General features: G+C 42.3%; 1 protein-coding gene across 3 annotated transcripts in view; it reads right to left on the bottom strand.

Moving 5' to 3' along the window:
• The window catches only part of fras1 (Fraser extracellular matrix complex subunit 1), a 216,084-nt gene that overhangs the window by 71,611 nt on the left and 122,426 nt on the right, over positions 1-22,047 (bottom strand). For all 3 annotated transcript variants that reach the window (XM_047592667.1, XM_047592666.1, XM_047592665.1), the window contains exons 18-21: positions 16,634-16,774; positions 14,448-14,594; positions 2,843-2,998; positions 46-192 (exon numbers count right to left, since the gene is read on the bottom strand). In XM_047592667.1, coding sequence (XP_047448623.1) covers positions 46-192; positions 2,843-2,998; positions 14,448-14,594; positions 16,634-16,774 — 591 coding nt within the window. The remainder of the gene's footprint in view (positions 1-45; positions 193-2,842; positions 2,999-14,447; positions 14,595-16,633; positions 16,775-22,047) is intronic.

Below are 22,047 nucleotides of genomic sequence, written 5' to 3' on the forward strand. Positions count from 1 at the left end.
GAGTCTCCGTGACTCCTGACGCCACTGTGGTGTTACTCCACTTACCCTGACAGATCCTGTGGCCGTTGTCATAGTAACCACGTGGACATCTGGGGCCGCACAGACCCGAGGGCAGCAGAACACTGTTGGAAGGGCAGGAAGTACAAGAGAGAGGTCCGGCCCCGCTGCAGCCTTCACATGACGGATGGCATTCTGGAGAACAGAGAGTTTAAAGGACACGGATGGAGGCGGGGTTACAGCAAAGCAACGAATAACGTCAGATTAAAGAAAAATAAGAGAAAACATCCCATAAAGTGGATTAAACATGGAGACGTGGCAGAGTTACAAAAAGCAGGGCTGGGCGGTACTGGGAATTTTGGTATCGATCTGATACCAAGTAAATTCAGGGCTAGTATCACCGATATCGATACTGATACTTTTTACTTGAAATGTCGTGATCATAGAAAAAATTTTACCTTTAGTCAGTTCATTATGGTTTCCATTAACTAATTACAATATAAAACAATTCAACAGTATAAAAATGTTGCTACACATTATTTTAGAAAAAAGTAACTAGTGAAAAATAAGAAAAAGTAACAATGTAACAAAAGTAAAAATACAAAAATGTAAACAACACAATAACGATGGAACTTCAATAACATCAACCAGTTCCAGTTGTGTGATGCTGCTGTAGACTCGAAGAGAAGCTGCATAAAGTCTGTGAGACGTGTAGAAGAGAAACTGTAACAAACGTTCCAGATTTCATCACGCTAGTATCGGTACGATACAGATACTAGCCTTGGCATCGACACTATCGATATTTGGATCGATACGCCTTAACTAAAAGAACCAAACACGCTACGACCAAGTGTACCAATCACAGCTCTTGAGGTCCGTGTCGCCGTGACTCGTAGTTATATTTCTGTAAATGTCGTCAACTACGGCATCAAATTAATGCATAAGCATAAACCACCTATTACACCAAAGTCAATCAAAACATGTGACGCACATCTGTTAAAAACCACAATGCTGATTTTAAAAACACTAATTCATAGGTCTCACTGCTGCTTAAAGGTCTGAGTCAACACCAGGAGGAGATGACAGATGATGCATGAAAATACAAACACGTTGTAAGTATATTTATCTGTATCTAGTGCTTTTTGGTTGTGTGTGTGTGTGTGTGTGTGTGTGTGTGTGTGTGTGTGTGTGTGTGTGTGTGTGTGTTGCCTCGGCTAAATGAGACTCCTGAGGTTTCACTCCTACAGCGTTAAAAGCTTCCTGTTCGTTTAAAGCTCAGAGCGGAGGATGCTTCTGAGTCTCTGAGCTCCGAGGAGATTATTTTTGGTATTTCAAGTTTGGTTTTAGGCTCTGAAATAAAACGAAGCTATTTAAAAAGAAAAAAACAAAAGAATGCTGAACTAGTAAATTTACCTTTCATCCTCTAATATGAGAAACCAGAAGGAGAAGTAAAGGGGAGAACAATGGTTATTAAAGAATACTAATAAAGACTCAGAGAGACCTGGACCAGTATTCATCATGGAGGAGAATACTTCCTGGATGGGAAAGACCTGGAATGGTGGTCACCACGGAGGAGACTACTTCCTGGAACAGAGGTCACCATGGAGGAGACTACTTCCTGCTTTATTCAAGGACAACACATTTTTGACTTGTTGCGCTTTTATTTTTTTTTAGATCACGTTAGTAGAAGGAAGATCAACTTTAGTATTAACTTTCTCTTTTTTCTTTTCATTTTGTTTCTGGTTTTAAAGGCACATTTGAAATGTTAAAAGAGTGCACAGACCCTTCTGAGGAGGACGACAATGAAGGAGGTTATGATAATGACCAGGGGGCGGAGATGATGACAAAACTAACGAGGCTGGAACTGATGACAGTGATGCAGGGCTTGATGAGGAGTATAATGATGTGATTGAGGAGGATAAAAAGCAGTCGGGGTAATGATCAGTAGACGGAGGAGGACGAAGTGAGGAGGAAGAAGAAATGGTGAGAATGATCATGAAGAGACAAGAAGATGGTGAGGAAGAGGATTAAGGAGCCATTTGTTGTTGTTTTGTGCTAGAAAGTTGTTTCTTCGTGGGGAACTGATTCTGCTCCTGCAAAAATCTGCTGGACTAATCAGATCATGTGGGCGGAGCTTAACATGGAGACACAGCAGAGTAACAGAAGTCATTCACTTCTAAGAGCTGTGGAGCTGAACTTGTTGACAGCTAAGTGGTTCTGATTGGTTAGAGGACTCCAGTTGATGCAGATGCATTTTTTTAATAAAATCAGATCACATGGTTATATATTGGTGAGAATGTTACTTTGACATGTAGCCCCCACCTAGACCAGACCAGCGCCCAGCCCCCCACCCCCCACCCTTGAAGAACAGCACAAGGTGTTGACCTGGCCTCCAAATTCACTAGATCCCAAACTGATCAAGTATCTGTGGGATGATCCACAGAGACCTACACAAGATTAGGAAGGTGGTCATGATGTGATGGATCCTGATAATAACTGGATGTGCAAAGCTGCGCACCACAACAAAGACCAATGACTTGCCCTGAAATGACCTCCGTGTCCAAATAAAAAGAATTAAATCTTGTGAATATCACTTATTCATGAAGCTGAACGTTTAACATTCACTGTGTTTCTTCTCCTGGTTGTGATCAGATGAGCAGAGGACGAGAGGGTTGAGAAGAACCTCAACAACAGGTCAAGAAATGACCCTGATTTAAAGATCCTGGAATGATGAATAAAACATAAGGAGGATGAGATTTAACAGTTTTTATGTCCAGGGCAGCTTCAGTCTGACCTGTGACCTCCTCATGTACTCTGTAAAGGGCAGGAGAGTGAAAGTGCTTACTGATGCAGGCTCCATGCCAGGCGTAATGGCCCTGGGGACAGTCGGAGACACAGTGATCGCCCAGCAGCCAGGACCTCGGCGCTTTGCACCACAGGCAAACGCTGCCGACGCCCGTCTGGAGGTCCGCTGCACAACGCTGGCAGTCTGGACTACACTCTGTGGGGAACACACAGGAAGGAGTGTTAACACATCTGAGATCATCATTCTGTAGATAAATAAAGTTAATCTGCCACGGCTGCACTTTACTTTTAAAAAGCTTATTCTTAATTTTTATTGTTTGATTTGCAAAGAAGTCATGATCCATTAAGAGCTAAACCTGTCTGTCTAATGACAGAAGTTGATTTGAGCACTTTCCTGTCTTGTTCAGTTTTCTGTTGTGTTGAATATGTGTACAGTCAAGTGGAAACAAACCTCTCTTCTGGGGCAAATTAAGTCTAAAGCATAGGTCTCCAAGAGGGTGTGCTGCAGGGCGGTCGCAAAATCTTTGGTTGATTTACCAAAATTTACAACATTTATTGGACTTTTCAATGACATTGAAAAACCTGATTGAATGCAAATGGGCACGAGTCTTGTTTCTGCTTTTGTTTTGGCAGAATCTGGTGGGATAAACCCGTGGACATTTAAAATGGATTCAAAGCCTGCAGGAGGCCTACCGACTGAAACCAACCAGATAAGAGGAGCTATTGAAGAATATTTCTACACATGTGCAACATTCATAAAACCACATCAGAGTTATGAAAATTTAAAAAAAAACAAAAAAAACAAAGCAGCTGTCTCACTGTTTAAGGTAGATGCAGTGATAGTGTAGTGTGTAATGTAGTGAGCAGGGCAATGGGGGACACCTGGTGGCGTTTAATCTGATGGTATCTGGGCTTGTGTCTGGCACCATAAAGTTATCTGTCTGTGACCAGATAACCATCTCAGTGGGACGCAGAACAAAGAGGAGCCTCTGCAGGGGAAGAGTTATGTGTTGGTCAGGCAGGAACAAAAGTTTAAGAGCTGGGTCAAACTGTAAATTGAAAGCACTTCTCTAATGCCCCAGCCAGTGCTCACAGTAACATCCACCATGAGCTTATAATGAACAAACACCAGGACCTGTCTGACTGATCTCAATCTCAGTCTACATTGGGAGGTGGTCTTTGACATGTCTCCAGATCTAGATCCAGTGGTAGGTTATGGTTAGAGGGTTGGGGTTAGAGGGTTACGGTTAGGGTTGGGGTTAGAGTAAGAGGGTTAGGCTTAGGGTTGGGGTTAAAGGATTGCGGTTAGAGGGTTAGGGTTGGGGTTAGAGGATTGGGGTTAGAGGGTTTGGTACACGGGGTTAGAGGGTTAGGATTGAGGTTAGAGGGTTAGGGTACATGGGGTTAGAGGGTCAGACTTGGGGTTAGAGGGTTAGGATCAGGGTTAGAGGATTGGGGTTAGAGGGTTGGGGATACGGGGTTAGAGGGTTGGCGTTGGGGTTATGGGGTTAGGGTTGGGGTTGGGGTGAGAGGGTTGGGGTTATGGGGTGAGAGGGTTAGGCTTAGATCCATCAGAGACAGCAGCTGCTACAATATTCTACAGACCACATGGTGGCACTGCTGCTGATTTACACACAAACTGAAATCATATTTCCAGTGTTGTCCAGGGACGCATGTGGAGTCACATTTTGATTCATATCGATGTGAACTGTGATGTGAAATGGATTTTGCGGCATTCTTCGGGTTTTACCTCACAGCACATGAGCATTAAAACCTCTCTCCTTCCTTCCGTGTTTTTGTTGATCTGTTCATTAAATGCTGAAGGGAAACTTTGTTCATGCTTCATGAAGCATAAACGATAAAAAATAAATAAATAAATAAAATGTGCAGCATTTAAAGCAAACTTAAGAACCAACTCTCTGTGTTTCCAGCAAGAGTTTGTCGAATAAATAAAACTCTATTCTTATCTGACATGAACTAATGTGTTACTCTTTGCCTCGCAGCCAAGCTTCCTTCAGTCATTGTTTCCATGGCTTCGTCACACACGTGCTCTTCTTTCTTTAGACCGGGTTTCATTTCATTGATTTATTTTCTATGAAAACAGAGGTTTCATAAGTTTTGAAGAAGGAGGATACTGAGGAGTCAGGGAGGCCCTGAGGGAGCAGCTGCTTTACCGGGGATCTGACATTTAATCAATACAAGTGAACTGATGGAAAATACTGATTCCTAATGACTTATTACATTTGCATTTCTGCTACATGTTCCCACACGTTGCCTGTAGTTTTCAGCTCTATGGATTAAACAAAAGGATTCTCCCTCCTCCTGCCTCCTACAAACTTTCTACTCAGACTCAGTTTTCTCTCTGATTCCGGTAAAAGTCTGTTTTTATTATTAGTTCCTACTCTGAAAAAAAGCTCCAGCTCAGAAAAACCAAGCATCTCATACTGGATTTTATTTACTTTATCACGATAACATGTTTGATGGGCTTTATGAAACAGATACATACTTTTAAAAATACAGCACAGATTCTTTTAAGCACTGTCAGGAAATAAAATGATTTCTGTCTAATGGAACATAGAGGTAGCCTGGAGGCCAGACCAGTTTTAACTGATGATGGATGGAAGAGTAACGGCAGCCATACACATAATCTGAGCTGTGTCATGAAGGGTTGAGGATAAGACACAGATTTCGGAACAAGCTGAAAAATCCAGCTCAACTTCCTGGTTCTAGTTAAACCACCAATCAGAGCAATGACATGTGAACAGTTTGTGTCACACTGAGAAAGTGAAAGTGGTCATGTCTTGCGTGATGCTTTTGTTCTCAGAAGTAAAAACTGAGACAATTCAAACACAGTCTCTGAGTCATGCGTTTGGGTTCAACCCTTATTCAGTCGTAACAATTTAAAATTAAATTATTTCGCTGTTATTAGCTTTTACAAGAAACTCTGCACAACTCGCTTCTCAGATAGCAGCCATTTTTTTTGTTGGCCTGGCAGATCTTTGCTCGAGCAGAATCAGTTCCCAATGGAGAGACTCCAGACCAGCTTTAACCAGACCAGAAGTTGGTCTGTTGGCTTTTAAACTAATTACACTCCTGATATATTCGTTTGGGGGGGTTTATGTGAGCGTGGAAAAGAAGTGTGACAGCGACGTAGTCGATAAATGGCTTTGATTGGTTGTAGAGCTGTCCTTTAGCGTGCACAGCTTTATTTTTTTTCTCTATATCAGTTTAAACACGTCTCTTAATTAAATCCAGCTGGAGCGTTACCAGACTCTGATTCTGATGAGAGTTGAATCTGACCACACAAGGATAAAAGAGGTTTTAAATCTGAAGCAGTTACAGGAAGCGTTGGGTTTATATTAACGCTGCAGTGCAGTAACTTTAATTCTGCGAATTTGTTTAAGATGTCTGCAAACGTTGACAGATATTGAGTTAAAAGCCAGAGTCCACAGAGTCCAGATTTTTGTACTTTAATAAACCATCAGTCATCCTTTCAGGATGAATATCTAACAGAGTTTTCTGTGAGAACTGGAATGGGAAAATATTCCTTTCCGACTTTAATTCAGACAAGCGCTACTAAACGTGGCATCTGTCCAGGTGTGTTCACGACATCACCGGAGTAAAAGAAGAAGAAAACAAACTCCCTCTCTTTCATCTCTCATTCACGCCTCTCACATCACATCACAACAAAACATGCCTCAGCGTTCTTCCTGCCAACACCCTGCAGGCGATCCGGCTCCAGGCGCTGAACAAATGGCTCCACGGCGGAGATGAGATAAGTCAGACGTCGGGAATTATCGACTGCACAGGCTAAAGCTGAATATAAAACTGAAATGGTATTGATTGGCTCCTCAGAGTCCCTCTTTATGGCGTGGTTACCATTTTTTTGACGCACATAAGGGGGAGGGTAGATCTAGACGGGATGATGATGGTGTTCTCCTGTGGGACAGATTCCTGTATCATCTCCTGCAATTTATATCGAACAGAGACTTTTTTAATGAGCCAAGCCACTCAGTAAGCCGCTTCTTTGTGACTTTGTGCAGGTGAAACCAGAATTAAACTGGAGCGCTTCCTCTCTGGGGCAGCGCCTGAGTGCAGCGGTAGTTCAGACAGAAAAATAAAAATTAAAAAAAAGAGGATTAAAAGTGGAACATCATCTTTGTTTGAAGAGCGCTGCAGAGAGAGGAGCTGGAGCTGTGTGGGCCTGCTACACTGACTTCATCCTGTCTAGACATGTCGCCCCAACAGAGAACGAAGACATTAAAGAAGACTGTACATTTCTGTTAGTGCCCCAGATCTGAATCACTACCTGAACAGGCACCCAAAAATATTTCATGCTTTTCTTATAGATGTATTGGAATGGTTAAGGGAAGGTTGGTTATTTGCTTGTGTGCATGGTCGACATGAACAAATAAAGACATGGGAGGGTGGACAAACTCGTGAGCATTAATCCGACATAATGTGCTTCTGCAGATATTTCACATTAAAAGGCCTGAGAGCAAATGAGAGGCTTTCTGCTGATAGAAACTTTAAATTTAGGACAGTTACAGGAAGTGTTGAGTGCATCTGCAATCTGGAGCAGATCAAAGTAGGAAAACAAAGGACGAATGATAGTTGTCACACAGACAAATAAAGTCTGCCTCTTTACATGAAAGACAGAACAGCTGATTCATCGGTATCACGTCAGCCAGCAATGACCAGGTAGGTTCTAGCTGAAGAAGAGAGTAAACATGACAAGAGATACGAGATAGCCTGCACCAACCAGGAGTAAGGAAGAGACTATAGAGGGAAGTGTCAGAGAAGGTTTCTGATGATCCAATTAGAATAGAAAATGGAATTTCTGTCATGGCCACTAAAGGGAATAAAGCTGCTGTTGTGTTCAACACAAGCAGCTCTCTCAGTTATGTACTCTGAATAATGGAGAGGAGATTCAGTGCAGGACTGCTACATAAGAAGCATTCACTAGTGTACCTAATGATGTGGCAAGTCTTTAAATGCTCAGCATTAGAGCACAAGTAGCAGAGCATCACCATCATTCATGAGCTGCAATCAGTCGAGGCAAACAGACAAACGTGTCGTATATTTAACAAGTTACTTCACTGTCAGTGGTTTTCTCTTTTTTCCTTTAGTCTTTCATTCAGTTTCTGCAGAGAAGAAAGAAGAAGAAAGTTGGAGGTTCTTTCGTTCTGCCTCGTTTTCTCTCATGAACTGATTTAAAGATCAAATCTCCAGCTACGTTTCAGCTAAATGAACTCATACCAACCAGCAGCTTTACATTTAGACTTAGACAGAATTTAATGAGCCACAAGGGAATTTGCTTGGTCACGGTAGCTTAGTTGCACATAAAAAGACTCTTAAAAACCACAAATAAAAAGAAAGACAAAAGTATCATGTAGTAAAATAACCAGAAACTGGTGTGGGCCAAATATGTAGAGAATTATGATTATTTGATCAGACATTTTGTACTGAACAGATCCATCGGTTGTTGGCGCCAGTGTCTTAAACGTGTTTACATGGAGAGTTTTAATTTACTATCAGTGATGCAGAAAATTAATTAAATGACAACAATGATGTTCGGTTTCAGAGTCGGCGTGTTGTGTTTTTATAGTGATGAATCCCTGGTATCCAGCGTGTAGCTCTATTCTAAGATTCAAGAAGTTGTGAAATAAATAAATGTGAAGGTTCTCAGTCATCCACGTTGTGGTTTATCCAAAAAGAGTTTAAAAAAGCAACTGGACTTGTAGAGTTTTGTGGCGACATCTCAAAATATCAGAGTAGCTTCTTCAGTTCTGGGGGCGAGATGATGTTTAAATAGAAAACTCTGTGGATAAAAACCCATCATTTAAAACTTTTTTTTTAAGTTATTGCTGATAATGATGCAGCTTTGAGGGAAGGTTGTCCAGAAACATTTGGACCGTTCAGATCTTGCCTCATCCTCACTGCTTTACAAAACAACCTAAGAGAGACAGACTGGTGCAAACTCTCTCCAGTCCTCAGTCACTGATCTGAAAATATCTCACTCCTTGAACATTTTTAACATATTCATGAGCTGTGTCACAAAACTGATGAGCAAAACAGGATTAGAAATCTAATCCCCAAATAGCTGCAGCATTCATTAAGATATCTGTAAACATGTTGATGGGAAAAAAAATAATAATATTCTTACGCAGTAGGTATTCAATCTGTGAGGAGGAGGGAATTTTATCGGTTGATAGGAATTAAAAGTTTGGATCAATACTCATATTTCTGGTGTAGATTTGAAAGATTAGCTGCAACATGGGAGGGAGATAAACAGCTGCTTTTAAGTAGCTTAAAGGCAAATACACACTCACTTGCCAAATTATTAGGCACACTAGTGACCAGAGAGGTGGTGATTCAACTGGATGACCATTCAGGAGGATGTAAGTGTTTCTGTTATTTAGCTGAGGCCACTGACTACAACGGAGAGGAAAGGTTTGCATCAAACATTACAACAGTGGTTATATCTGCATGCAATTACTGGCAAAGTGAGAAAACACTGAAAGAAAACACCACCACCACTTCGTAGTAGGAAGTCATGTCGAGCAGTGAATTCTGGGGCCGAAATGTTAGAAAATACAGTTCCTCTAATGTCCACTAGAAGCTGCTGCCGGCAGCGAGTCCATTCCCATCGACCTCCATGTTTACAACCTGGTACTAAAACCTTTTCATTCATACAACATTTTTTTTTGTTTGTTGCAGAATTATGGATGTGGCTGCTGTTAGAGGCAGATGGGTTTCCTCACAGATAGCTAGCTGTCATTAGCCTCTTTTATTAGCCGGTAGTGAAGTGATAAATATGGCGGCAACCAGAGAGGCCACATTGAGCTTCAAAACATCAGGAAACATATCATTAGCCTAATAGCATCATCGCCTAAATCTAAGCATAAGAAAAAACACAACTTTTAGCAGCACATTGGTATTTTTGCTGATAATGTAAAAGTAAGTCAAAAAAAATAAAATAAATAAAAAACCTAGGCAGTTATGCTATTAGGCTAACAAAAGTTTCATCCATACTTTACATACAGTCAACAGTTTATTCTTAGAGCCCGACTACAGAATTAGCTATAAAATCAAACTAAAATATATTGGATGCAATCAACGGACTGTATGGGCTGTTCTGCTGTGTCACTGTTTCCTCATCACTCTCCTGAGACTGGTGCCATAATTACAGCAACATCTACAACCAGTATCTGCTCAGTCATCACAGAACATAAATACAAGAGTCTCTGTTGGTGCCGGCCTCTTAAATCATTCATAAATGCACTTTTGCAACTGCACCGATGGACTGAATGTAACGTAATGCACGTTTTTATTAGCGCTGAGATCTTTCATCTATCCATTTATATACGAGTGAATGTTTTTTGCATCGTCACTGAGTTGGCAATGAACATAAGTTTGTTTCTTGTGTTTGCAAATGCTGTGAGAAGTGACAATGAAGTGAATGTTGAATCTTAAACAGTAAAATCTGAAAAAGAAGCCTTAACATCTTAAGTTAAATAGTCCACGAGAAGCGGAGATGGACGAGGAGGTACGTTTCACACAGTATGACGATCTCTACCCAGCAGAGATTAGCGGCCACACTACCAATATTAGCATCTGCTAGCTCACTGACTGGCCGTTAGCATTTTCGCTTTTTACGCATTAACCACGCCCACTTCCAATTTCTGCAAGAAAAAAGTTCTGAGTGGTGTCGAGAACAAGCTTCGAGAACTCCCAAACGAGGGCTGTGAGATGGAGAAACATCAAACCCAGCAGCTAAACTTCTTTTTTTGTGGATACAACTGCAGATTCTTACAAAAAACATCCCAGTTCACTTGATTGTCTGTCATTACAAATGCTTGTATGAGTATATGAGCGGTAGATGGACAGAGGGAGAATAAGAGGAGACAACTGATCCCAAGTGACTGAGAGAAAACCCCTGTCGGTTTGAGCGATTTGGATTACGATTAGTTATAGCTTGAGGTTAGGTAATTAGTTTAGATAGTTAGGATACAATGGAGGGTCCTTTGAATGATAGAAAAAATCAATAAGTTAATGATTTGGGACCCTTTTTGATGAGGAGCACAACCTTCAGAGGTGTAAAACCTGTGAGGACTTGGTCTGGTTACTTTACCAGCCAACACCTCGCTGCACAGAACAAACTTAAATATAAGAAAATCCTTATCTCATAATCTGTGCTGTACCTGCGTTTTGCCACTAAATTAACTCGCAGATCTACAGTGCGACTGTTAGGGAGTGTGAATTGATGACACTCTGGTAACTTTTTTACTTAACATTTTTGTGTTTTTTTTGCCCTGACAAAGGCCTACGACCCACTTTTGTGTTGTGGACCAGCAGCAGAACATAGGGAAGACGTCTGAGTAGACGGTTTGTAGGAGGATGAACACAAGAGGAGATTTCTGAGTCTGACTGACCCGGAAATATATTTCCTACCAATCACAGATGTTTCAGTCTGTGTCAGAAAGGTACAGCTATGGCTTGAAAGGGATGCGAAACCACAAAAATAAAAACATGAGTGTGGGGAATTGTTGTGGGGGCCAATTCTTAAGGTTAGGATGTTAGGGTTAGGGTTATGAGAGGTATGGGATGCATTATGTCAATGGAAGGTCCTCACAATAATAGGAACATGAGTGTGGGGTCTTGTTGTGAGGGGCAACTGTTTGAGAATTAAAACTTGTTAAGACTTCAAGGACTTAGATTTGGACTTCGGGTGCTGTGTTAGGTCTTAGGGTTATGGGATAAGGGGTTAGGGTTAGGTTTGGGTGTAGGGGTTAGGCTTAGGGTTTGGGGGGTATGGCATACATTATGTCAATGGAAGGTCCTCACAATAATAGGAAGATGATGTGGGCGGTCTTGTTGTGAGGGGCAATTGTTTGAGAGTTAAAACTTGTTAAGACTTCGAGGACTTAGATTTGGACTTGGGGTACTGTGTTAGGTCTTAGGGTTATGGGATAAGGGGTTAGGGTTAGGTTTGGGGGTAGTGGTTAGGCTTAGGGTTTGGGGGGTACGGCATACATTATGTCAATGGAAGGTCCTCACAATAATAGGAAGATGATGTGGGCGGTCTTGTTGTGAGGGGCAATTGTTTGAGAGTTAAAACTTGTTAAGACTTCGAGGACTTAGATTTGACTTGGGGTACTGTGTTAGGTCTTAGGGTTATGGGATAAGGGGTTGGGTTAGGTTTGGGGGTAGGTTAGGCTTAGGTTTGGGGGTACGGCATACATTATGTCAATGGAAGGTCTCACAATAATAGGAAGATGATGTGGGGGGTCTTGTTGTGAGGGGCAATTGTTTGAGAGTTAAAACTTGTTAAGACTTCGAGGACTTAGATTTGGACTTGGGGTGCTGTGTTAGGTCTTAGGGTTATGGGATAGGGGGTTAGGGTTAGGTTTGGGGGTAGGGGTTAGGCTTAGGGTTTGGGGGGTACGGCATACATTATGTCAATGGAAGGTCCTCACAATAATAGGAAGATGATGTGGGGGGTCTTGTTGTGAGGGGCAATTGTTTGAGAGTTAAAACTTGTTAAGACTTCGAGGACTTAGATTTGGACTTGGGGTGCTGTGTTAGGTCTTAGGGTTATGGGATAGGGGGTTAGGGTTAGGTTTGGGGGTAGGGGTTAGGCTTAGGGTTTGGGGGGTACGGCATACATTATGTCAATGGAAGGTCCTCACAATAATAGGAAGATGAGTATGTGTGTCCTGGTCATGCAGAAATGATGATCCCAGTATTTCTGGGGCCCAAATGTGGCACAAGGCATCTTTTATTAACTAGAGCTTGACCCATTTTAGATGAGGCTGTGTGTGTGTGTGTGTGTGTGTTTATTCATGTTTCTCAGTGTGTGTGAGCCAGCAGCGAGTGTATCTTCTCTCCTGCGTACATACATGTGCGTGTTTACGGGTTTAAAACCTCCAAACATTGTGCGTCATCAGAATCCAGAATTAAAAGTCCAAAGCCTCTATTTCTTTTTCTTGCCCCCCTCCCCTCCTCAGATTTTGTTTACCCCCGGTGCTATCGCCGCTTCACGCCGACTCCATGTCTTGTAAAGATGTTGCTGTGTATAATCTGCAGCCAGCGGTCCAGATCGGTGGAAACTCATTTCATGACCCAGCGGGACGACAGCAGGAGCTTCCTTTACGCCCTCGCTGTGATCTTAACATTCCCATTCATCTCTGCCTGCTGGTTTATCGCACTGTGTTTTTTCTTTAGAGGAATCAAGTACATTAGCCTGATTCATATTAGAAGCGATTTAAGAGAAACAAGTCTTTGTCCTGAATATCTCTAAATCTTTCTCCAGTTTGTTTCTGTAACGTTTACTGAAATATACGACAGAAACAAATGATTCCCCTGGAAATTGATGTAGGTTTATGTTGTGGTTACGAACCTTTATTATGAAGTGAAATCAGTTTTCTTGTCAGATTTGTCGTGGCTGCAAATATTAAAATAACCAGAAAAAAAAGGAACAGAAATACACAAGAGGAAGAGGAGTCGCAGCAACTTTGTGATGTGGTGACAAGTTCTCTCAAGTTCTGTCAACGATACGGGAAAAAACATGTGACCTGCTGTCAAATACAGCCACAACATTATGACCACTGTCAGGAGAACTGAATAACATCCACCATCTTGTGACAATTCACTGTTCTGCTGGGAAACTTTTGGACCTGGATGTTACTTAGACATGTAGCACCCACCTAGACCAGACCAGACACCCCCCATAGCAGCGACACTCCTTGATGACAAGAAAAAAAACAAAAAAAAACATGACGAACAGCACAAGGTGTTGACCTGGTCTCCAAATTCACTACAACCCAAACTGATCAAGAATCTGTGGGATTATCCACAGAGGCCCCTCCACTAACAACATCCAACACCCTCGGAAGACCCATGTCCATCTGATGAGTCACCACAATGTTAGAAAGGTGGTCATAATGTTATGGCTGAAGTTTTTTATCATGAAAGACAGATTCCAGGAGCTTTATGTTGATTCATAATGTTAGAAAACAAGTTTTAAATCTTTTTGAAGGTTTCCTATCCTTCTGATTTTGCAGGTGGCTGATTGGTCACCTTGATTAGCTGCTTTAATTCTCGTTGATTAATTAAAACCTGTTGATGAGTTCAAATGCTGCTTGTCTGAGAGAGTTAATCAGAACAGGACTCGAAGAAGCTGTGATTTCAGGAACACTGCAGGACTGACGTGTCCAATCTAATGGCACATTCTTAGAATATTCAGTTAAATCCTTGCAATCAAATTAAATTAGAGCCTTTTAAATACATAACCTTCTCATACGAAGGATAAGGACCTGTTTTACATCAAAGAGGTGTTATAGTTTATAGTTTGGTATTTGTCTTCCAGCTGCTCCTGAAGAAGTTGCTTTGAGCTCAGCTGCCAGGTCTGAGGCTCATTTTACACATTTCATTTCACCATCTACTTCATGAAAACAGTTTTTCTCTTTCTCATGAATTAAACACGGCGCTGGACCTTCAGCGCGTGATCGGGGCGAAGCTCAGCGGGCGGAGCAAAGTACTGTCCCCGCCAGGGGTGGAGGTTCTATTCCCGCTGGGACTCAGCACTCAGGCTAAAAATAAAAACAAAAATTAAGAATGTAAAAACAGCCAGCCTGACTTACTGAGGCAGCCTCCAGAGGCAGCGTTCAGGAAATGCCCATCCTGGCAGCTTGTCCGGCAGTAGCCAGTCTGCAGGGAGGCCAGCGGGGAGCAGGAGGTGCAGTCGGCCTGGGAGGGACCGGAGCAGGTTTGGCAGGATGGATGGCACGCTGGGAAACAGAGGACAGAGGGAGGGAGGGGGGTGATGACATGTATTTATTATAGGAAACACGTAGGGAACCTTCCAGGGGTTTGTGGAAGTCTTACTAACATCAGGGTAGAGATCTATAAATAATAACTCAACCTGTGAAGCTAAAGTCATGATGCACACACATAAACCAGATGTTCTAAGATCTGGAGCAGCAGGACAGATCCATTAGTTAAAATGTTCTACTGAGCCCCAGATGGTGTCAGGGTCTATGGAGAAACTGAGATCATTTCTGGAGACACGTATTTAATACCTAAAGCTGGGCACTTACCATCTTAATTAATGTCAGGTTTCAACGAAGCCCTAAGGCTGATGAGATGGATGACTGATACAGATTAAGTGCTGAATAAATCGATACAGTTCTTCATTCTGGGCCGGCAGTGATTGGTGGTTGATGACTCACACCAAGAAGGTTCTGGGTTTGGACCCATCGGCCGACTGGGTCCTTTCTGGGTGGAGTTTTATATCATCTCCCTGTCTCTGCTTGGGTTTTCTCCGGCTTCCTCCCACCATCCACATACATGCTCGTTAAGTTTATTGGTGATTCTAAATTGGCTAAATGTGAGTGAGTGACTGCAGACCTATCCAGGATGGGACAGGCTCCAGCCCCCCTGCATGATTCATTATTAATGTGAGTCTGAAAAGCAACTAAAACTGTCAATAAGTGTAGAAGAAGAAAATGCATGACATGAACCAGGGATAATGTCAGTAAAGGTGAATAAAACACAGACGTTGGGGGGTAAACCACCTAATGAGCCCCTCAGCTCTGAAGGAGACAAGTCAGCAAACAGAGTTTATTTATTCTAGTGTCACTGCCTAAGTCTCTATCTCACTCTCACTACTACTCGATGGGATGCAGCATGTTTGAGATACACAGTAAAAATTCTGCCTGCTTAAACAAAAAAAGGAACTGCAGACAAAGCTGGTAAGTGGTAGACAGAGAGAGGTTCATCTCGCTCCAGATGAGGTTGAGACGGTAAACCACAGCGAGTTAATGAATGGGAGATTAGAGATAATGGATTTTCATTAAGAAGGAGGGGGGGTGGATGGGCAGAAGAGCCTCCCTCGGCTCTTTCCAGCGGTCAACGTTGCAGTGTTGCGTTATCTTAAGTGTTTCGTTTTTATTCTTCGCGGGCTCCAGTTGTGACCTTGATGCTCGTTGTGCTGCTGGTGTAGATGCTGGCTGGACTGTTGGAGCGTGACTAATCCATTAGCGTTGTAATACCAACAAACTGGTCTGATTGTGCCTCATAAAAAAAACAAAAAAAAACACATTTTCTAGTTCTACACCAAACTGTTAAAAGCTCTCACTGCAGCGCCAACGTCAACTGGGAAATACAGTGAGTCCACACCTGCATGAATTTAGAGGATGAGTCGATTAATTCTGTCATATAAATGTTTTTTATTGAACTGACTGAAGAGAATAATCTCGTCTGGATCCATTAACTCCGGCATCTTTGAAAACAATCCTCAGCTGAATTCTAACGGTGCCAACAACAAACCAGGAACCACTCATCTCTTCTTCTAAAATCTCTTCGAGAGGCTTTAGTTTCAGGGTTAAGGTGAGACCGTGTCATGGATTACACCAAAACATGAGTTATTAACATTCATGGGTCATATATGGCACAGCAGTGTCTTTTTTGGACCAAACACAGCTCTGCACACGAGTTTGTTTGGGTAAATGCTGCATGATGCAACGTGTCATTTCCTTCTGATTAAAGTCATTACAGGATTCAACCAACACATTTTTTCAAAACAAAAAAGTTCAGACGAGCCCAAGGACTTCTTCTTCTTTTTTAACTGTGTGCCAACTCATGAACAATACCAGTTAGACAGATTCGGACTTTTGTGATAGAAACTGCAGAGTCTTGGCTTTAGAAAGAGGCCAAGACTGTGAATGAGCTACAAAATCTTCATGAACAGCGTTCATTTTCTTTTTTTTTGCAAAAAAGGCTGAAATGATAAGAGTTTAAAAGTAAAGGAGCTCAGAAATGTTCTCACCTTGGCACTGGTTGTCCTGGATGAAGAAGCCCTGCGGGCAGGTGGCGGCGCAGCGTCCCTCGTGGAGGCTGGACGGGGAGGGACAGGACGTACAGTTGTCTGCAGATGGCCCGGTGCAGCGCCAGCAGGAGGGGTGACACTCTGGAAAGGACACGGAGAGCAGAATTCATACCATTAAAAATAAACCTCCACCCTGTACTCGCTGCCTTCCTGCAGCTGCAACAAGAGAAGCAAAAGAATGGGTTTTCTTCTGCTGTCATAGGACTTCGCTTCGTTCCTTGTTCATTTACAGACAGTGTGTTAAATATGTAGCACCACCGTGCTTTCACTTCTTAGACTTTATCGATCCACAAGGGAAATTCCTTGTTTTACCCACTAAAACAACATTCCTTAAAAAGAACAAAAAAACTAAACAGGTGATATAGGACAGGTATTTACAAGATTTGCGTAAGTAGAAATCTACAAGACACATGGGAAGGACATTATGGTGCGACTCTGTCATGTTAGGGAGTTTTAAGACATTTATGGAGTCTGGGTTTTCCTTTGAAAGTTTCTTCTGTTTCATGTTTCACTTGTTTCACCTTGTCTTTCGTTTCTTAATCGGTTCTTTGTCTGTGGAGGTTCTCCATTGTCCAGGTCTTTGAGGGGAGGGACCTCTGTGGATCCTCCCACAGATACTCGATCAGTTTGGGATCTAGTGGATTCGGAGGCCAGGTCAAGACCTTGTGCTGTTCTTCATGGTTTCTTTTAGTTATTCCTAAAGGTTTTTTGTCCCCTAGAAATGTGCAAAACACCTACATTTGGAACACATACATTTCTAAAAACCTCTCAAATATCTAAAGTTAAAACATTTTTTACTCTCTCATGAGCTGGTTTTTCATAAATCACGGAAGTGCAATCAAAACACTTGTTTTTGCATTTCCCCGTCACCGGAGATGATGCAGGGGATCATTTGCAGTCCATCTTCCTCAAAGAGACATCTAGTGTGACAAGAATTTAAGGGAATTATGGGATATCATGAGACAGGCTTTGCAGGAGTTACAGCTCATTCACAAAATACCTTTCAGTGGAAACAAGCGCAAAGGTACTTTATTAAAATTTCAGAAATGTCGCTTTTATTTTGCAAACGCAGCTTGTGTCGGCTTCTTTGTGCCATGAAGGAGTGTCATTGTTGTGGGGTGGGGGGGTCTGGTCTGGTCTAGGTGGGGGCTACGAGTCTAAGACACATCAACATGAATGAATACCAGGTCCAAAAGTTTCCCATCAGAACACTGAATTATCACAATAGTTTAAATGTTATTTAATTCTCCTGTCAGTGGTCATAATGTTGCGGCTGATCAGTGTACCTCCTTGTGTTTTTAATCTTTTTGGTTTCAGACCTTTTGGATTATTTGAGCCTCCTACAGTTTTAAGGGTGCAGGGTACAGTTTTTTCTGTAATCCTGCGCCACTCTACTGTATCTCGTTCCTTCCCTCGTGGCCTCGTTTTGGAATCAGATTCTCCTAAAAGCTTTCAGCCGGCTCTGCCAGCCAGAAGTAATGTAACACTGAGGACGAGGCCAGCCGCCAGCTTCCTCCAATCAGATGTCACGCATTAACACCAGAGTCGGTGCCAGACCCGGGTGGCCCGATCCAAGGTGGACACGCGCCAACGACAGAGTCTTCTGAAGACTCCACGCTCTGCTGCTTCAGACGGTGGAACGGAAAACTCCATCGATCCAGTTTGACATGGAGTGATGTAACTGGGATTCTAAATGAGGCTGGTTTACATTCTGGACAGTCAAAAAAAAAACAAAAAACAGCAGTGAAATAATGAGTGGATGCGTTTCCATGGTGATCCTGGCATCTACCTCAGTCAGAACAGAGTGACCCGTCACGTTCTTGGTGACCTTTAATAACTCTGGTTTCTCTCTGAGAAAAGTTCGCTCCACGTTTGAGGAGTTTCCAGGAAGGACAGAAACATGACAAAGAAAAAAAGATGAACCGGAGCTGGAGTCCATGTGGACAGAGACGATGGAGACCTGGAGACATCTCAGTCGTCTTCTCTGGACATTCAGGACACGGAGGAGGAGGAGATAGTGTTCTCTTGTCCTTCTTGTCCTCTGCCTCATTTTTTCTTCTTCTTCTCCACCTCCTTGTCCTTTTTCTTCTTCTCTTCATCCTCCTCATGGTCCTCCTTCTTCTTCTCTTGTTTTATTCTTCGTATACGTCCTCCTCTTTTTTCTCCTTGTTCTCCTCTCTCTCTTTCTCCTTCACCACCTCCTTGTGATTCTTTCATCTTCTCCTCCTCCTGTTTATTCCTTACCCTCTCTCTTCTTCTAGATCTTTCTTCACCTCCTCCTCCTTCTGTTCTATTCTCAGTATATTTGATGTTCCACCTCTTTGTGTTTATGAAGTTATATTGTGCTTGATGTTTATACGTGAACACAAATGATCATAACTTCATATGGTTTTAAATACTTTTACCATCTTCCTCCGCCCACAATCCTACATTTTTTCAGATCTACCTTTGCAGTTAAATGTTAAACTGGATTAAATATAGCTCCATTACGTCGTACACACCGTTCCCTTACGTGTCCACATACCCTGTCACCCTAGACAACAGCTGTCCAGACAGCGTCCTCCTGTGCAGCCTTTCATGTCTCCTTTGACAAACAGCTGAGCAGCGCTATGATCTGTGTGAGCTGGGCCACGCCACCAACCGCGAGGTTAATGCTGTAGCTGGTGAGTGGGGTCCAAGAAAAGCCTTTCAACGACTGTCAAAGAACACAAGAGTGTGTTTGCGTATGCGCTGCCTGTCTGTGTTGGTGTATTGGCGCTGCAGTGTGTGTGTTTATAATTAGTCCTGTCTGGATTCTGTCAGTGGGCTGTCAGCTGCATCCGGGTCCAGATAAAACAACGACTGCATGACAGCGTCTCCACCTGAGCTTCAGAAACATTTACCTCCGGGAGCCTCTCGGTGTCGACGCTGTCAATCTGACATCCCATCATCGACCACTTACTCCCTGCCACCTCCTCCCCCCCATCCTGGTCCCCCTCCTCCCCCTGCCTCATCTAATATGTTATCTTGATATGCTTGTGGAGATGAGGTGGTCAATATGTTTTTCCAGGTTCAGGAAATCCTGTGTCCCCACAGCCATCAGACTGTACTCCATCAGACGCCACCGTTTAACATTCCCTTTTAAAAATGCCAGTTTAACTGGACACCGTCTGGAACCACCACTGCTCACATGCATGTTAATACATTCTTATATATATATTACCAATCTTCCATTTGCACCGCTCTTAGTTATGTTGATTTTGCTGTTAGTGTTGATGTTTGATGTCAGTGTGTGAGCTACTGGACACCTGACTTTTTGTAGTATTGACTTTACTTCGTCCCGGGGCCACGCCCCCTCAGTGGCAAAAACATGGTGAAATGTATCAGTAAATACAGAGAGACCAGGAAAATATGGATTATCAGATCAGACAATTATCAGACAAATTATCCGTATGAACTAGCATGGATTTGGAAAAGTGGATTAGCCTCAGTTTAGTTTTAGTTCATTTCAGTTACTATCAAACAGTAAGACTGTTTAGCTGTTAGCTGGTGTCTTCTTGATGGTTGCTAGCTGGTAGCTGACTGCTAGCCTGAGGGTTGGTTTTCAATTGAACTGGGCTTCTAAATGTGTTGTAACATCTTCTGTGTAATAATGAATGATAAATGTAAGTAAATAAAAGATGGTAGGGCTAAGAGCTTTACTGGGAAGTAATGTTATCCAAAACAACAACATCCACAAACTTATCTGACAGCCCCCCAGGACGTGACTTAAGAAGGAACTTAAGGTTTGACGTCATCAAATAAATATTAGCTGAACCACAACACCAGGTTTCTGTGTCTGGATTCCACTTTTTCTTCTAAAGCAGCGATCTGTTTACTTCTCTGTTCTTTGGCAGATATCTGTAAAACTATAAAATATATCTCTGACTGCTTTTTCAAATCTGTTGGTTCAGTCAATCGTGCAACAGCTCTTCACCTTTTTTTTTAAATTAATTTTACAGTTTAGATTCTATTAAAGCCTGTGACTCAAGCTAATGCTGCTAATCTCCATGTTCAACTGTCACTTTTTACCACCCAGTGGCCGTAACCGTGGAAACCTGCTTGCTGTGATGTCACATGCACATCCTCTATAGTTCTATTCTATTCTATTCTATTCTATTCTATTCTATTCTATTCTATTCTATTCTATTCTATTCTACATGTCTGATCAGAGGCCAGCTGTCAAACTCAGTGTTTCTTTAATAAGGGAGCAGAGCAATAACGATGGGAGGCTTCTCCTTCTTTTATTGAGGCTGGGATCTCTAATTTGTTTCGGGGGGGGAGGCGAGCACATATTGATTCCTGTAAATTCTCGTGCGCAGGCGTCCTTCGTCTTATTGCACATTATCTGGTGCACGAGCTCAGAGAGCCGGATTCATTGCTTTGCTCTGGGCTGGCGGGGGTCATAATTTGAGGCGGGCCCAGTCGATGAGGCTGTGATCTAGTCTGGGGATGTGAGCGCTCCTCAATGCCTCCCATAAATGATCCTCCTGGTGCAGCACATGGTTTCGTGGTTACGTAAGAGCGGCATGCTGCGCAAACACAGGCGGTGGAAGTTCATATCTCATTCCTCTGAAGTGTCATAGACAATTAATTACTATGGATTCAAATGTGTTATGGCGTCATAGAAGTCTGTCTTTGAGGATGTGGGGGAGGATATGTTTCGAAGTATTCCCGAGCAAATTTCTACGCTACAAATAATATATATATATATATATGTATATTCACAACAAGGTTCTTATTTATTCAACCACATTTTTTTTTTTTTTTTTAACAGTTCTCCAGCCAAAGGTTAATACGGACATAAACCAAATAGAAAAACCTACATGTCTCATGGAGCTTCCTCCAGCTTGTTTTGGGTCGTCCAACAATGAACACTCAGACCTGCTGTGGAGATGAAGAGGTTTACTCTACAACCGCCTTCATCAGTTTCTATACTAAAAGGAGCAGTGCACCGACACCAAGGTGTTTCTGAACTGCAGCTAAAAGTTTAAAATATATTTTGCAGCGATGGTCAGTGGCAGAAATATTGTCAGCTCTGAGTCTGGCACCAGACAAATGGATATTAATTAAAGCCGATAGTGATCGCTTTAATAACTCAATCAGGCTTTGGGTTCAGAGACGTCAGGTGAACGTGATGTTATGTCGTTCATGACACGATGAGTTCAGTCCAATTTTGTTCCAAAACACTTTTAATAAAACTTAACAACTAAAATCCAGCTGATTTAACACATTCACATTTAAACAACTAAACACACACACACAGTCACCTCAACTGTGTTTTCTTTTGGGATTTTGACAGCAGAGTGTGAACAGGCTTTAATCTGTATTTAATA

Source organism: Mugil cephalus, chromosome 8, assembly GCF_022458985.1.
Source record: "Mugil cephalus isolate CIBA_MC_2020 chromosome 8, CIBA_Mcephalus_1.1, whole genome shotgun sequence".
NCBI lineage: Eukaryota > Metazoa > Chordata > Actinopteri > Mugiliformes > Mugilidae > Mugil > Mugil cephalus.